The 18,267-nt window shown below is 45.2% G+C and overlaps 1 protein-coding gene across 1 annotated transcript in view; it reads left to right on the top strand.

The window, feature by feature from the left end:
• The window catches only part of NPAS3 (neuronal PAS domain protein 3), a 984,386-nt gene that overhangs the window by 711,547 nt on the left and 254,572 nt on the right, over nt 1-18,267 (top strand). The window contains exon 5 of the mRNA XM_045287648.1: nt 13,552-13,641. Coding sequence (XP_045143583.1) covers nt 13,552-13,641 — 90 coding nt within the window. The remainder of the gene's footprint in view (nt 1-13,551; nt 13,642-18,267) is intronic.

Raw genomic sequence — 18,267 nt, 5'->3', positions numbered from 1 at the left:
TTTTTTTTTTAACCAAATGCACTGCCGTTGAGTTCATGCCAACTCACAGCCACTCTGTTTCCAAGACTAACTCTTTATGGGAGTAGAAAGCTCCACCTTTCTCCCCCAAGAAGTGGCTGGTGGTTTCGAACTGCTGACCTTGCGGTTAGCAACCCAGTGTATAACGCCTACGCCCCCAGGGCTCCGTAATAGAGATTTCGTCTTCACAAATGATTAGAAATGTATTCATTAGCATCTTTTTAATCTACAAGCTTGTGTAATAGGCACATAAGGGGAATTTTCTTAATTGTGATAGTGGTTATCTTGTAGTGTAAGTCTAGACAACTAAGATAAATGTCATACTAGTCAGGAAAATAGACATTACTTGATGTGCTCACCCTTGAGAAGTAACCAGACTGAAAGCCAAGTGACATTAGTCTTGGAACTCCTCAGTTTTACCCCTCTGTACCACGGTCACTGGCAATGTTTGATTGCCTTTGACATAGCAGGTTGAGAAAGGCAAGGTGTGAAATAACAGCTCCTGGTTACAGGTTAGCAAATACGGCCAAAGCCACTATAAATCGTTTTGACTAAATATAACTTCAAATGCTTGTGTTCTAACACTTCGTTAGCTGTTTAAGTGAAAATAGTAGGTACATGGATCATACAGGTTAGGATTGGCCTGAGATAGTTGGCTCAGTGTTTCTAGTGCATGAGTTGTCGGCATCACAGACTGCAAATTTCTTTTGGAATTATGTCTGTTGGCATATCAGTGCATTGGAGTAGATCATTCATCCCCTAGGTGATTGTTAGAGCTGGTCCCTCATGGGGCGATGACTGGTGAACACAGCTGCGGGAAACCACGTGGCCCAGGTCACTGAAAACACTTTATCTAGTGACCACCCAGGTGTGTCAGGTGACAGAGCTTCGAAAGTTAAAGTAGATCTATGGTGTTCGGTGGAAACCTGTGCCAAACAAGCCAAGACAAAATGCACGATAAGTTAGACCTTTCACAGCCAGGTAGCACGGTGTGTGGTTTGGAGAGAAGTGATCAGTAAAATCTCCCTTTCTTTGTCAAGTGTCTGTGATGTCCATTTACAGGTCTCTGACTTCCCTAACTGTAGCCCAAGAAGGGGAAAAGTTAGATGGCATGGGCTGCCCCAGGAGAGCAGGGAAAGCAGAGGTTATATCTGGGGGGACATTTTGATACCTGCTTTCTGCCCAGGGAAATTTGGTGGCATTGTTAATGCCAAGAAATGATCCACCTGTGTTTGTGAATGGTAAGATCATATGTTTTCACCCTCAGAGATATATTTGTATGTTTTATAAGAAAGCATTCACACCTCTCAAAATGTAATGCACAGAACATTGCCGGAAAAATGATCATTTGGTGGCATCTAATGTCTTGAATCTAGTTTCTAGTTCGACATCCATGTTTCATCATTCTAGTAAAAACTTTGATTTTGACAAAATTATACCTTTTGAATGTTTGCAGTAACAGATTTGAGCTCCTATTTTAAAGGAACAAAAGAATCAGTAATTGTTATATATACCAATCAAGTAGTTAATAACTCCAAGGAGGTGGATGTATCATTGTGCTGCCTGATAGATGGTGTGTCAGGAAGACACAGATGTGGGAGCAAACCCAATAGTTCGCACAGCCTGGGGAGGTCCTTTGCCTAAACCAGTGGTCCTCGACCTTCCTGATGCCGCGACCCTTGAATACAGTTCCTCATGTGGTGGTGACTTCCCCCCAACCATAACATTATTTTCGTTGCTCCTTCCTCACTGTCATTTTGGTACTGTGATGAATCGGGCGACCTCTGTGAGAGGGTCTGTGAAAGGGTCTTTTGACCCCCAAAGGGGTCGTGACCCACAGGTTGAGAGGTGCTGGCCTAATCCACGAGTGTTGGTGGCATCGTCGTTATACCTTGGGCTGCTACCCTCAAAACCAGCAGTTGGAGACGGCCGGTCCCTCCACAGGAGGGCGCTGGGAGTCACCGTCCCAGAGACTCCCCCAGGCAGCTCTACGCTGTTCTAAGGAGTGTACGAGTCAGAACAGACTCGATGGGGGAGAGTCTGATGGAGTGTTTTGGTTTCCTTCGGCCTGCTCCGAATCCGTCTTCCACCTCTGCTTTGACCTTGAAGGTCATCACTTCAGGGGGGACATTACATTGGTGACGCTCCACAGTTAACTTCTTCCTGGACAACTTCAACCCCAGGAGCTCGACGAATGTCACTGAGATTTTGGTCCCTGCATCTTTTGATCCTGGAAATTCAAATAATAAAATAACCAAGCACTGTTCAGTCATGGCAGCGAATTTGCTACAATGAAATTGAAGTAGGATCAAAAGGGGCAGGAAGTAATCATCTCTCTCTCTTTCTTTTTTCATATGAAAAGAAAAAAACCATTTCCGTAAGGGACTGGGGCATACCAGCACTTGATTTTCTTCTCACTAACATCTTCGTCCCACAAAATGACCAATACCAGCAACTCTGAGTACATGGTTGGTGGTATGAATTCACCCAGCATGGAAACAAAAGCCCAGTGGGCAGCCTGCAACAGGGCACAGCCATTGAAAACCATTCCCAGCTCAGAGGGGCCACCACACCGCCGTCAGAAGCAGTTGGATGGCAAATGGGTGGGTTCTTTGGTCTGTACGCGGGGAAATGTGCAAGAAGGGTGGCAAACAGTGAGAACCCATGCCTTGCTCTCACTTCCCATGTGCTGAGGAGTTAGGCGTGTGGGACAAAACAAAAGCCTGTTCGGTGCGAGGGCTGGTACTTCATACCCAGACTGAGTGGCCAACTGCGCGATGAAACAGGTGAGCAAAGCAGCGGAGCCCAAGCAAGCAGCAAACCGAGGTGTTTACCCGCAGATCGTTCAGGACCGGGCTCCCTATTCCACCAGCATAATTGATTTTCACAGAAATGTGTATCTCTGCTTTGTAGGAAGCTAACTTCTGCGGCGAAGGCTGCAGTGGAACGCCGTCGCCTCAGAGCATGTGAAATGCACAGAAAACCAATATAGAGATTTCAATATTGTAAATGGAGGAGCCCGAAGAGGTGCAATTACTTGGAGGGGAAAAAAAAATCAAAACGAATCCAGAGTATTGTCGATTTTAGGACCCAAATGTTATTTTCGCTTATCAGTCCATCATATTTATGGCTGTATGCGGGTCTAGTAAAAATTAAATATTAATTATATGACTGATAGACAAAATAAAGATCAGAGAAGCTAGTCACAGTGATTTCCTGAAATTAAAATGGAAGGTTTGCATAGCCCAGGCATTATCCCTAACCAGGGTTTCTCAACCTACATTTGTAACAATCAAGTTCCCCTCACTACAAATTTTTTTATGACTTTTCCCTGGAGATACAAATAAAATGTTCCTAGAAATGAAACTCATAGGGATGCACCAGATTAATATCTGAGATCTCTGAATGGTCTTTTAATGTGTTAAATTCATTCCAGGGTTCTTTAATCATTGTTACTACCCCTGACACAAACTACTTACCTAAAGGAAACCATATACAAAGCATTGACTATTTTCTTCTGAAGAGGCTGCGTGGTGGTGGTTTCTGAAGTCAACCAGTGCCCAGCAAACAGTTACGTGATACCATAACCAACTCAAACAGAAACAGCAATGCAGTGGTTCTCAACCTGTGGGTTGTAACCCCTTTGAGGGTCGAAGGATCCTTTCACCCGAGTCGCCTAAGACCATAGGAAAACACACAAATATTTCACAATATGTAATTGCATATTGTTTTGTGATTAATCACTATGCTTTAATCATGTTCAATTTGTAACAATGAAAATTCATCCTGCCTATCAGATACTTACATTACTATTCATAATAGTAACAAAATTACAGTGATGAAGTAGCAACGAAAATAATTTTATAGGTGGGGGGTCACCACAACACAAGGAACTCTGTATTGAAGGGTCGCGGCATTAAGAAGGTTGAGAACCCTTGGTCCATAGTAACCTGTGGTCGCATTGACCTCTCTATAAAGGGGCCTGGATAATATCAGAGAACTCATTCACTGCTATGGAGTCCGTCCTGACCCCTAGTGACCCCGTAGGACAGAGTAGAGATGCCCCATTGGTTCCTGAGATTTTAACTCTTTATAGGAGCAGAAAACCTTGTTCTTCTTTCTCAGACCAGCTGGTGGTTCTGAACCACTGACCTTGTGGTTAGCAGCCCGGTGAGTAAACGCTACACCACCAGGGCTCCACAGTCAGATGATCACCTAAATCTGAATGAAACACTTCGGGTCAGGAAGTGAGGTCAGGGTGCTGACCAACCGGACAACCTGCTGGCAGGTGAGGTTCTGCTTTTGAGTCAGTTGGCTTGTTGCAGATGCAGCAGGATTAGGAGTTGTCCCTAGGATTGAATTACATTACGAGTAATGTACATCAACTAGTAATCGCCTAGTGATCGTGGGGTTGCCGCCCTGCTTTAAAACACAGGCACTTTTTACAAAGCTTGAGGATTTCCTTGCGATCTAGTGGTGTTTTGACTGCGCATTACAAACTCCCACAATTCATACTTCTTTATTCCTAATGACAGCCCCTTGCAGGGACTGGAACAGGTCTGGATGACATCAGCCGGGGCTCAGTATGCATTCCAGTTCTCTGGCCCGGGACTTTTGTTCTTGTAACATTAATTTGGTTCTTCAGTTGTTTTCGAAGTCTTTGATTTCACATTTGATTTTTCTGATGCACGGCCTTGTTTCCGTTACCTGTGTGAACCCCTAGCTGGTATAGTCCTAGTGTGTAGTAAGCACACAAAACTGCTGTTTTCAGAATGCATGCTTCCAAACAACGGGTTCAGAGGAATCCCTGTGTGGAGAGGAAGACGGGGGATGGGGTGGGGGTGGGGGGATGGAGACTCGGACAGATCACGTGCTAGGGGCCAGTCTCAGCAACAGGAAGGAAAAGTCAGAGAACATCCTTCTTCCTTAGCTCTTAAGACATGCTGGGTTGTGATGCTGGACAGTGTGCTGTACTTCTCCGAGCCCGTGTTTCCCTTTAAGATGGGGTGACAGTCCCACGTTGGTCTGTGCAGTGAGTAGAGCAAATGTTAGATCCAGTCCCCCTTCCCTCCCTTATGGTGGCTATCGAGTGACCTGTGCATTTTTTAAGACATCCTTTGAAGCATAATTAAGATCCTCGCTCACTTTCAAGTAATCTTTAATCCATAGGATGACAAGTGAACAGTTGCTAATCTCATCTTTGTGCGATTCCGTCCAGGCAGTCAGAAGACACCTGGAGCCCTGTATGAGCCCCAACACTGTGACGAATGACAGACTAGTAGTGACATTTCAGGGCTTTGCCGATGAGTACTGTTCGTATCACTCCTGCCAAGTTGGGAATTCATCCTCTAACTTGAAAGAAGACACTGAGTTCAAAGGGAAAGATGCCCAATAAGGAGTTGATCACTGAATTCTGAGAAAGCTATGTTTCAATAAGTTAATATGCCACATGTGCAAAAGGGAGACTTTTTAACATCCCGGCAAACTTGTGCACTTTCCAATAAGCAGTGGGGAGTCCTATTTTTAAGGCCAAGGCAGTTCTGGGCAGCACACGATCACTTATGTCCCAAGGGATGATCTGGTCCCCCAAGGGCAAGCCACAGATAATGTGGTAGCTGCACGCCACCCCTGGTGGCTCAGAGATTCTTGTGATTCCACCGAATGCCACATGCTGTCTTTATAGTAGAGCCTCTTGTCCATTTGGCTCGATGTTCATATCAAGAAATCGACATCCCTCAAGACTGGATGTAAGGCTTGAACCAGTATCCCAGAGAATAAAGGTCAGCACTTTGATACGCAGTTCCCATAAAATGGAATTTTAATGAGCAGAAAGAAAACCTGATCTCCTTGCTCAGAAAGCCCGCGGCTTTGTTCTTTCCATGTTTCAGCATTTCACTCGCTCCACGGTCCCCTTTTATTCTGGCGCCTCTCTTCCAAGAACAGAGGAGGCCATCTGCGCCTCTCCGGACTGTGTTTGCGTCTAAGATGTTTGGCATAATATGTTTAGAGAACTCGGAGAAAGATGTTTTGAGGGGATCACAGTTTGCCTTTCTGAATTATTCGTTGTTAGTAAGGAAGTGGTCGAATTGAGCCTGCCTAATTCAGTTTGGGGTGATAGGGAAGCATTTGACTTGTGGTCCTTGATGTTATAAACCCACGCTCTCCTTTGTGTTATCTGATGGGTCTTTGGAGAGGCAAAGGAAGAAACAGGGAGCGAGAACACTGACAGAGCCCTGGGAGTTAAATGAGAGGTCGAACCTTTGATGTATGCTTTTCACCCACTTTGAGAAAATATACTTAACTTCAGTTTCTAGTTCTAAAAATAAAGCTTTTGTTACTGCACTGTACTTGCTGGTTGAAAACACTCAGACCGCAAGGACAAACTTTGGGCCGTTCCTTCTTCCTCTGACACAGATGCATGCGTGCACTAAGAGCACAGTCCCAGATGGATCGGGAGCTGCTGGCCGCCCGCGTGTGCCTGCGTGACTTATACAGCATCACCTCCTGGGCACGATAAGAGGACAAATAAGGCATGTTAATAGACTCTTCACTGTATCAGAAGGCTAAAGAATTTAAGGAATCTTTTTATTCTTTCCAACTCTTTTATCTTTGGCCAAAACAGAGTGGAAAGGTGAGTACAGGAGCCTTCTCCCTAGAGGTGTTTTCCACTCTGCAGGCCAGGGTTCTTGGCATTGATCTTTGTCCCTCGAGTTCTTCTGGGGGGAGGGGAGGGGCTCCAGGACAGACTGTCTTTTTCCCCCTGGTAACCCAGTGCTCCTGGGGCAGGACCAGGCTTCTCATACAGCCTCACCTCCGGAGCAGCAAGGCATTTTCGGCAGGGATTGAACACTCATTTCCAATGCCCGACAAGGACTGTGCTCAAATGCATATTCTGACCTCATCAGAATAGCAGCAGGCCTTAGCTGGGGAAAACTCCGGGTTGGGAGGATGGGTGGTTGTGTCAGAGACGATACTCTCTCAGGGGTGACTGTTTGCTCCCCAGTCAGAGCCTAAATGAGATGTACATCACAGATGCATAGTGCATTGGACAAGGAACGCATGCATGCAGTTAAATCACGTATATCTTACTTTTTTACTGATGTAATTGGGAAATATGTTCTTTTTGCATTCATAATTAGGGGGTGGAACAGATGGTGAAGGCTTAGTTTAAAATAATCTGTCATTAAAATAATCTAGCCTACTGGTAATTCTTCACTCTAACTGGAGTTAGGTCATAGGCAAAGAGTGTGGATGCTTCTCCCCCATCACCCCCTACCTTGGAATGTGGAAGAAACACGAATTTCAGAGTCGTTATATGCATGAGAATTGTTCCTATAAGGGTACCTTATAATAAACTTTTCCTCGCAAATATTGGGCTGTAAAGACTGAGACAAAACTCCTTTGGCAAATATGAATCCATTTAGCACGATGCATTAAACATTAGTATACGTTCAACCCCGTTGCTGCAGTTAGTTGCACACCCCGCAAGGAAATAACCTCATCATTCGACAAATACTGTTAGAGGCACTCAGCTTTTGGGGGCTAAGAAACTGTGCCTCGCACTTTCTATGTTACACTGATGTCAGGGGATATAAATTATAATTACCAGCATTATTATTCAGAGATGCCGGGGCTCCTGACTTCTTTATCCAGGCGTCATGCCTTGCATGTGCACCTCGTAGACTTACTGGGCTGTGACAAAGGAAATCTCCGATCAGCCCTGTCTGGATGGCTTAGAACTGTTTTCAGCAATAAGAAAACTGTCTTGATAAATCAGATACTCACATGCCTTTAAAACGTCTGTTTCACGTTTCTTCTAAGATTTTGTTCTCCATCTGCTTTGAGGAAAGCAGATAGATTTCAGCATGGCTTTATAATAAATCTTCTCGAGGAGGGACTAGCATTAACATTTGTGTAGGTTCTTTTTCATCTTAATCCAACCTTAGTTAATAATCAGAAAACTCGACGTAGCGGGTAAGAAGATGTAATTAACCCTTTGACCCCAGAATCTTAATTGGCGCCTGTTAAAAACAGTGGGCAGTTAAAAAAAAAATTTTTTAAGTAGCCTGCAGTGATTGAAACAGCACAGTATATAATAGCTTTCTCAGTTCAAAAAAATGAAAAAAAAATCCACAAAACTTTTAAGATTAATCACATTTGGTTCTCTGAGATTCACTGACTGACTGCTTCCCTTCTCTCACCTTTATAAGTCAGGATTCCCAAATTTAAACCAATGTTGATGTGACTCTGAAAAATTTTCTAAGCAGCCAACACATAGCAAAGTTTACTCACTCAGAAACCCACTAGCTTGGAGTCCACGTGGGCTCACCGTGAGCCCTGTGAGTTTCCGAGCCGGTAACTGTTCACTGGAATAGTTAACCCCATCGTTCTCCCAGGATTGCTGCTGGTGGTGCTCAACTGCCAGCCATGCACATGGCAGCCCACCAAGGAACCAGGACACCGGCAGACAGGAAGGACCTCAAGTTGGAGGATAATGGCTAAGGGACCTTGCTAATCCACAATACCTGTTTCTCATTAGAAAGGTGATCAGACCCGAGTTATAGATATGTTTCCTCAGATTATAGATAGCTAGATGTAATGAGCATAAAAGTGAAAAATTGGGTCAATAAAGCAGTTTTATTTTTTTCCTGTTTTTAACCTCTGTGTTGACAGAATGCTGAGTTGACTTGTGCTCCCCACCCCCACATTCCACTCCCACACCCCCCACCACCAAATTGGCTGATAGGTTTAATTGAATTGACTGAATGTCTTTGTGTCATGTAGACATAGCCTCATTTTAATCTCACCAGGAAATTGGAACATGTGTTGCAGCCTCTGTTTTGCCAAACAAAACTGGCCAGTGCTTAGATCACTGCTGCTTAATGATATCAGATGTTTCGCCTCCGGATAAGGCCTTTTCCCTGTTCTGGTTCCCAAATTTCCTACCGTATTTCAGTAAATACAAGAGAGAGGACTCGGTGTTAAGAGCCCACTACCCTTTAGTGACTGTGTTAGTCTGGGTACAGTAGAGAAGCAAATCCACAGAAACTCATATATGAGAGAGTTTTAGATAAAGGGTAAGTGCACATCAAGAAAACATCCCAACCCAGTGCTGCCCAAGCCCACAAGTCCAACATTAACCCATATGTCCGATACCAATCCACAAAGTCCTCCTCCATCTCACAAAACACACACAATGATGCCAACTGCAGGAGGAAAGCCGAATCAGTGAACATGTAAGCATCTCAGCGCTGGCAGGGGTCTCCACATGGCTGCTCCAGCACCCAGGGCTGCATCAGGGTAGATTCATGTGGCTTCTCCTCAGGGATGTCTTGCAGGAAGTGAGCCTTGCCAGGTGAAGCAGGGGACTGGCTAAGGTAGCTGCATCCTGGTCCGACCATCACAAAGCAAGAGACCTGAGAACTAGAAAGGCGAGGCTCACCAAGCCATTTATCTCTCTGCCCTTCAATTAACCCCACATGTGTTTATTGGCCAGGTTGTCACAATAAACTTTAACTATCTCAGGGACTAAGTAAAGGATGTGTATAGATGGGAAAATAGCACATCTATTCAGGAATGGCAGTGTATATATAATCCGGTCTAACTCTCATCTTCTAAATATCAAGAGATATTCTAGGCAATATGAGAAACAAAGTGGCATTTGAAGGTGCAAATAGCCTAATCGCTCCACAAGCAGAATTTCTGGAGAAAGTAATTCCTAGTAGTTACTCTAGCCTGTGACGTGGGAACTTGGAAGTGTACGGGGTTTAATAAGTCTTGAGTGACCAGTTGCTTACTGTCAACCAGACAAACATGGAGAAAGCATCATCCCACCCATGAGCAAGTCCGTTTCGTTTGGCCTTGAATGAATTCCCCACTTAGCCTCTTTGTGCCTCATTGCCCTCCACTATAACATGGGGGTTTGGACTCTTGGGGATTACCTTGCAACAATCTTTATTTCAGCTCCCTAAATGACCTTCCAATTGTCACTTGCCCCCATATATCTCCTGTGACTTCTTTCTACGTTGTCAAAAGTTTGGCAAGATGGCTTAAATAATCTCTGTAGTTGCATGCAGGCATGTGGCTCTTAGGTTGGATTGTTGTGATTTTAGGCACCATGAGTCAGTTCTAACACATAGCAGCTCTGTGCACAACAGAACAAAATGCTGCCTGGTCCTGCACCATCTATGTAGTCATGGTTGGTCAGTGTGTCAATATTTTTTTGCTGACCCCCTATTTTACAAATATGATCGCCTTCTCCAAATAGCCCCTCCTGATAATAGGCTCAGAGTGCATGAGTGGAAATTTTGGCATCCTTGCTTCTAAGGAGCATTCTGGCTGTCCTTTTTTGAGATAGGTTTGTTCATTCATTGGGAGTCCATGGACATTCAAAATTCTTCACCAATGCCATAATTTAAATGCATCACTTCTCTACAGGGAAAGTCAAAAGAGGGAGGGACCTCCTGAGTCACACTTAGGAGCTACCTTCTTTGAGGTGACGACATGTTGAAAGGAGATCCTTCCCAGACTTTTGAAAGAAAAGTTTTCTTCCTCCTTGGCACTGTTTCAAAGTGAGGTTCCACATCCAAAGCTTGTACGGCTATGTCTGGCAAGGCTCCAGAGGGCATGCCTGTGTGTCAGAGCCAAAGAGCTCAGGGCTCTGTACCCTGTGGCACAAATGGTTGGAGCACAGATTACAAAGGTGGTGGCTTCCTAAGGAAGTGATTTGTGAATCCTCCTGCTATCACATTAACTGTCCCCTTTGTCTCCTTCCAATGACTGCATCCTGTCATTTGAGCAAACCATTCAAACACAAATAGTGATTTTTTAAAGCCATAGGCTGTCTTCTTAGTATAAACATTTGAACTTCAGAAATGCCGGGAAGCTAATCTTTTTATTAATTTACCCATGTCAGTGAACGAAGCTGTTTTTAATGGAAGGCAGGCTAGTTTGAGTCTCATGATGAGAATTCAAAACTAACTCAGTTACTTGTAGGCACGTAGTGTAAGCTCTCTGAGCATCAATTTCCTCACATACAGCCAGCAGTTAAGACAGGGAGCTCATTGGGTCCTTGTCTCACTTCTTGTATAGGTCTGCATTGCCTACTGGCCATGATGCCATTGTTGCTGCTGCTGTTAGGTACCATTGAGCCGCTTCCGACTCATAAGACTCTGAGCGACAGAACAAAATGCCAGCCCGTCCTGTGCCATCCTCCCCACTGCTCTTGTGTTCGGGCCCAATGCTGCTGCCGCTGAGTCCACTGATGTCATCCACGCCCTTCCGCTTCTTCACTGACCGAGCATCATGAGGTCCCTTCTCCCGGGACTGGTCCCTCCTCATCACATGGCCAAAGCACATGAGACGGAGTCTCAGGCCCCTCACTTCCAAGGGGCGTTCTGGCACAGTACATTCGGTGAAGTAGGACGTTGTGTGATTTGAAAACAATAGTAAAACCTTAGGGGACCCTGTGTCTGTTTGTTCCATCACTGCTGCCCCTGCTGCCACCCTAGGTGCTGCTGGCAGAGGCAGGAGGACGTGCAGGGGGCAACTGGAGCAAAGTGGGAAGAAGCACGTGGGGAGGGAAAAGATGCCCCGCCCCACCTGCCGCTCTTCCTTCCCATGGGAGCAGCAGGAGCAGCCTGTGCCGCCACCACTGCTGCCCCTGCCCAGAGCCAGGCCCGCGGTCTCACCCGCCCGTAGCCTACCCTGGTCCTCTGCCGGAAGGGTCTGCTCAGGGGGTCTTTGAAACGATGGGGCTAAAATCATAAACCTGGATAGCTACTGCGGGAGAAAACCACAGTGACTTCATAGAAGCATAGACATATAACTGGTTGGGTTTTGCCTGATGTTTCACCGTTCATACCCTGTATGTGCTTACCTACAATGTGCTCAGCATAGATCGCTTAATAAATGTAGGGCAACGTTCCCATGCCATCTGTGTACCATTTCATTTGTCCTTTGGTGGAACACTACGGTGAGACTTCGGAATTGTTCTTAGGGACCCGCTGTGTCCGAGGAGGAGGCTAGCTGTCACCCACCGTTTCACCCACAGTGAACATGGGTCAGCCAATATGGAAACCCAACTCTCATACATACACTTAAATATATATAACGCAAGCACATACATATTTATATGTACAGGTGCATGCATGTAATTCCTATGTAAGCCCAAACCCAAACCCATGGCTGTCCAGTCTGTTCCCACCCACATAAACTCTGTGGGGCACAAGGGATCAGCTGCGCAGGGTCGCTAACCTCTAAAGCCATCTAGGATTAGATCGCCCATCTTCCCTCCCGGAAGGGCTAGCGAGGCCGCACTGCTGACCTGTCACTTCGCAGCCCAGCACTTGGCCATGGACATGTCGGACTGCTCCTCAGAGAAGTTCTTACCTGCAGGAGCCAATTAAGTTCTTGCCGAGACTTAGGGCGGTGCCTGTTTCCTACTACATTTCACGTGCAGCTTCTACTGTTACAGACTTTTAAAGTGATGTCATTAATCCAGTCTTCCCACATGTTTCCCCCAGCGTGGATTTCCTGTCGTTTCCGATCTATAGCCTGCGTTAACAGCACTCCTTTTTAAAATTCTCTTCCTCAGCGTGTGCGCCGCGCTCTCACCCCCTACCTTGCTTAAACTAAAAACAAAAACGAAAAAGTGAAGCTAGAGATGTAAGGATGATGGGGGATAGAATGCACGTGGATTGCAGGAATCTGAAAGTACGGCGCTCTCGATTTGAGTGCTATGTACCGCCATTGAAGCCCTCAGTGTTGACTCCGTCTGTCACCCTGAGCACGCAGTCCTTCCTCTGGGAAGGGAAGTCGGGGTTCTAGAGTTAGGACGATGGGATATCCTCTTTTGTTTGTTTGCTTGTTTCCATTTCAGGAATTGTAATCGAAACAAGATCTATGCCAACACAATTGTAATACGGAGTTTTGTACAGAGGGATTACGGTTTATAAGGCTTCAGACTATAAACACTCACCCGTGATGTATTGACTTTTCCTGCTGGTTGTAACACAACAGCACTGGAAGCACGGAAGGCACAATCCTTTATTAATGAGCAAGTCCGTGATGTCCATCGGAGCTCAAGTGGTGATCTGACTGGTTAATCAGATAGGAAACCCCCCCTCTCCCCGCCATTTTTGGTTCTTACATCACTAGACTTTCCATTTCGGCTCAGCTATTTAAGGAACAAGCTTGTGGATTTCATCTCCGCAACCATTCCAAGAACAAAAGTAAAGAAGTGCATAAGCAAAGGTGGTCTTAGAACTTGAGCACGGTCCTCTCTCATATGAATGTGATGTGTGTCGATCACAACGTCAAAGCCATCCAGCCATCCCTGAAGAAAAGGAAGCTCCTGTGCTTGGCTCTACTTCATGGTGAAAAGATCCCAGGGCTCTCCTTCCCGGGAAGAAAAGAATGGCCCCCATTCACTGTGTGTTGCTTTTCTAACAGCTACCTTATTAATGAGATCTGCTTCGCCTATATTTATTGACCTAATTATGTCATTTCTCCCCCCACTCTTCCTTTCTGCAGTCCCTGGATGGATTTGTATTTGCACTAAATCAAGAAGGAAAATTTTTATACATTTCCGAAACAGTCTCCATCTACCTAGGCCTCTCCCAAGTAAGTGAAACCATTTAGCTTCTCTCTAACGATTGTGGAGGCTGCTGCAGCCTTGTCGTTCTCCGCTGCGTGTCACTCAGTTTAGCATGAATTACCAAATCTAGTGTTTAATGGCTCTGCCTGACTCTTCGCATGCAGTAAGTGAGAAAGCCGTGTGTCAGTATTCAATGTTAGGAATAAACTTGTGCTCAAAAACTCCGTTTCCCCCTTCTTGCCCCCCAAGGATCATGATTAATTTATTGAGAACAAATGAAGTTTCTTCCCTCCGTTGTTTTGAACTTTGAAACCTCTGTGCCTGGTAGGAGAGGGACACACTAATAGTGCTTCCCTTGTGTCCTATTACCGGATGTTTATGGAGTCCCCTGCATTATCCTGGGAGCTGACACAGTGACAGGGAGTCATTTGGAGTCAAGAAACGCTGAAGGAGACCATTAAAACGTGTTGCAGGGAGGGGCCCAGCAAAGGGGCATTTGACTGCCTTTGCAGATGGTTCCTAATGCTGAAAGAAAATTTCATAAATTCGGATAGCCTTTCTTGATGTGCAGCTTCATTACTCACATGTTTGTCAGTGGTTAAAAGAGAAGGGGAGGAAATGATGGTGGTGGCGGGTAGAGCAAGGAACAATATCCTGGTCTCCTTCAACACAAAAATATTAGTTCCAGAGGATTCTGAGACAGCACCTGCCGAATGCTAAAATACCCTGAAGGAAAGTTCTCAATTCGGCTAATCAGGGAAGAAGTTTTTCTCCATAACAGTAGTGTACATCTGGGTATTTGTGCCCATACAGGTGAAGGGCTCAATTTGACCCTTTACATCTGATGGTTTGGCACAAGGGAAGTGCAGGCTCAGTGGGAGGGATTGTATGCGTGTGTGTGTGTGTGTGTGTGTGTGTGTGTGTGTTGGTGTGTCAAATTGGATAATTTACCTCTCATTCAGTTGCCCCTTGGAGCTAAAGGATGTGATACGAGCAGTCTGCCCTTTCCTGTGTGAGGTCCACCCTAGGCTTGCTGCTTCTGGACCTTAGGAACCCTCCAGCATGGCTAGAACCTTTTGGCTGCTAATGAGTTTGCTGGGTGATGGCTAAATCAAGGAAGATGTTGGGAAGAGAAGTATTTGACATTTGAGGGAGGATTGGGGGAAGAGGAGAAATGCTGCCAAATGTGGTTTTGTAATGTTGAGAATCCTGACAAGGATCCGGTTAGACCTCCTTGAAACACATGCAAACTATTGGTTATAGCGTGCAGAGTAATTCTGTTTAATGTGGATTTGGGAAGCCAAAGGATAGACACTGAGCTATTGTTAACTAAATATTCGTATTCTTGTATCTCATTGAAATCTCTGGTTTGGTAATAGCCTGTAATAGGCTTTAAGCCCCATCCTAATCTGTTTGGGACCTAGTATCAAGACTCTCCAGTTTGGAAATTGGTTTGCCCCACCGTGTTGTTATTAACTGGAAGCACCACTGTTTGTCATTCTGCGGTGCCCATCGTCATCTGTGTTATGCATAGTAGCCAACAAAGTTTAATAAAGCACTAAAGAAGAAGGATGAATAATTAGTTTAAGCAGGTAAATGCTAATTAGGGAACTCCTGCAAAGCACCCCATTATATACTAGCTCAAAACACATTTTACAGCCCTGGTTAGTGGTAGAATCCAAATTCTGTCAAGGCAACTGCATTTTCTGTAATTGAGATGTGTATGTTTGCTTTGCATAACAGATGGCTCTGTATGCTTAGACTGATAGCTAGGAAAATAATAATTGCATTATTCTGGCCAAAAGAATATTAGCTCTTGGGTTTTGGCCATTTCAGTCAGTCCTCCTGCCAGCACAGCATATGCACATATATGGATTGGATTTTCAAGGAAATTGATGCATCTGGAATAGTGTGGCCATCTGAAATATCATCTGTTCAAGAAAAACTTGGCTTTAACCCTGCGCTGGTTTCTCCTTAAAAGGCAGTTTATTTCATTGCTTCTCGGCAGCAGTGTCGAGTCCCTCACCTCCTCAAGTCTAAGACAAAGAAGGGAGGTTTCTGCCGAATAAGGTGCCTATGTAGGCATGGTGTGATCTTTGGCCGTGGCTGTGGAGTGAGTAGCTGCTTTATAGGTGACTGGTTTTTGAAGAGCAGACCAACAGTCAGCGTACTGAGTCGTCAGGGGGTAGACTCTGGCCAGAACCCGCTGTTGTTTTCGCCCATGTGCCACGCTGGCAGAACCGGTCAGCTATGTAGGGAAAGGCTCTGAGATGGGGGACGGACAACAATATTTTGGCAGCATTTTGCAATCAAAATGATGAAAGGTAAATCCATGAAAGTGGTGTTTGCATCTAACAATTTACTTATTTAGAATCCCAAACCAAAGTCTTAGAGCATTTTTGGCTTCCTGTGGCAACAATATGGTAAGATCAGGGTCAGTTTTTGAATGCCCAAAGCGTGAGGGGTAAATTCCAAGCTAAATTTTCAGCAAGGGTTTTGAATTCAGTTGCGCTTCCAAGTCTTACCAGGGTCATTGCGATTCCTGAGACATAATCCGGTCCCAGTTCTTCATCGCCTCTCTCCGCAGGAGCAGCAATGGTGTCCCATGTAAACTGTACTCATACTTACTGAATGAAGCATTTTCTCTTTTAGAAATACACACAGACACACACCACACTTAATTTGTTTTTAGTGCCAACCCAGTGCCCCTGCTGTACAACCTGGGCTGGGTGACCCGCCCATTGACTCCCGGACAGCGGTGAGGAGCTTTGTAAGGTTAGGGCCCCTCCTTTGCTTTTACGGTCATTTCTCACATAAAGACAGTGGGAGCCTGAGCCCACAGGAAAGCCCGGCTCAGGAACACTGCGCGTGTCAGAATTTGTTCGCCATCACCTCGCTGTGTCTGGGTTCCTAACTGTAGGATAGTCCTTTCTTGCTTTATTTTCTTTTCACATATAAATGCAGATGGTGGCTTTCAAATGACTCGTGCTCAGGGAAGAATTCAGATTCTGTTTTTGGCCCCTGAGAAGAAAGCAGGGAAAACGACTGAGTGTGGCGCTGGACCGTGCAGTAGAGACAGCCTGGCTGATTTTTTCTTTTATACTACTCACTGAAGAGCCCTGGTGTAAGCATTGGACCAAGTTCAAAGGTTCAAATCCACTAGCCACTCTGAGGGACAAAGATGAGATTATCTGCTTCCCTAAGAATTTACAGCCTTGGAAAGCCTGGGTCAGGTCACTATGGATCAAATTCTAGTTGGTGGTGGTGGGTATACTCTATGGAGCACACCAGTGCCTGGAGTTGAAGCCTGGTGTGTTGGCAATTATTCTTTGAAATTATCCTCATATTGGTGTGTTGATGCGAATCAGCTGAGCTCTAACAATGTCCAGACCTTCTCAGCTGCCCTTTTGACTTTGTCAGAGGTCTATACTTAAATGAACCTCCACTGTTGATTTGTGTAGGAGCCCTGGTGCCGTAGTGGCTACAAGTTGGGCTGCTAACCACAAGGTCAGCAGTTTGAAACCTCCAGCCTCTCTTCTGTAGAAAGATGAGGCTTTCTACTCCTGGAAAGAGTTCCAGTCTCAGAAACCCACAGGGGCCATTCTACCTAGTCCTATAGGGTCACTGAGTCAGAAATGACTCAATTGTGGTGGGTTTTCTTTTTTCTTTTTTGGTTGACCTATGTAAGGAATAAAGCTGATTCTGAGTCCTCAAGGTGAGGTCTTACCTTAAGGAGAGCCCCCCAAATATCCATGCTGAGTTTGGTTTGCAAAGAGAAGAAATGACCTAGACCAGGTGTTGGCCTTCAGAGATGCTGAGGAAAACTGCCTCGCTGTCACAGAATAGACAAGTGAGAACAGGAGAAGCAGACAGAGCAGGTCCCTGAACACTAAAAATGTTGCAATGGTTTGTAGCCAGCTTTTATTAAATCTCTTCTAACATGCAAGGGGTTTAATCACCACAGAATTCACAAGGGAATTTACATGATAAACAAGAAGCATTTCTAGTTGGTATAAGACATGAAGCTTAGAGAAATATTTATCTGTTGGCTTCCTCATTCCACAAAGGACTTGAAATAGCTGGCATAAATACATACAATAAAATAACAGCAAAATCGAAGTAAGAAATCAAGGGAGAAAAAAAGATCAACAAAAGTAGGCCATCACTTATCACCATGGAATAAGTGAACACAAATTAAACTTATAAGAAGGGGTATACATGACTGAATCAAGCTTCAAATTTAGCGGTGTGCTTCCTGGTAACCGAAGCAAAAAGGGAAATACAGCCACCCATCAATAATAGCAAAACAAACCATTTGTTCCTAAAACTCAGCTTTCTGCTTTTGTATTTCTTTGGGGCTAACGTGTGGCTTGGGCTACATCAGTTTGCATCCTCTGGCGCTCACTTTCCCAGCAAGACGCCAACAAGCCAGTGAAGAGCATGAACGCGCATTTACAAGGGTCAGAAGCAGACAACAGCCACCGTAGCCCCTCAGCCACTGGCATGCCAGAGACCACGTCAAGGGTGTGACGCTCCGGCACCCAGGCGTCACCACAGCACTGACTAGTTCGGTGGATGATGTGTTTTTAATATGCCTTCACGGAGCCACACCCAAGGAGCCCTTACCTAGCAGATTAGCAGGCGAGTTGTTA

The sequence above is a fragment of the Echinops telfairi genome, unplaced genomic scaffold, assembly GCF_000313985.2.
Source record: "Echinops telfairi isolate 266 unplaced genomic scaffold, ASM31398v2 ScPeMD7_18;HRSCAF=68, whole genome shotgun sequence".
NCBI lineage: Eukaryota > Metazoa > Chordata > Mammalia > Afrosoricida > Tenrecidae > Echinops > Echinops telfairi.
This window is presented reverse-complemented; position numbering and strand designations above follow the sequence as displayed.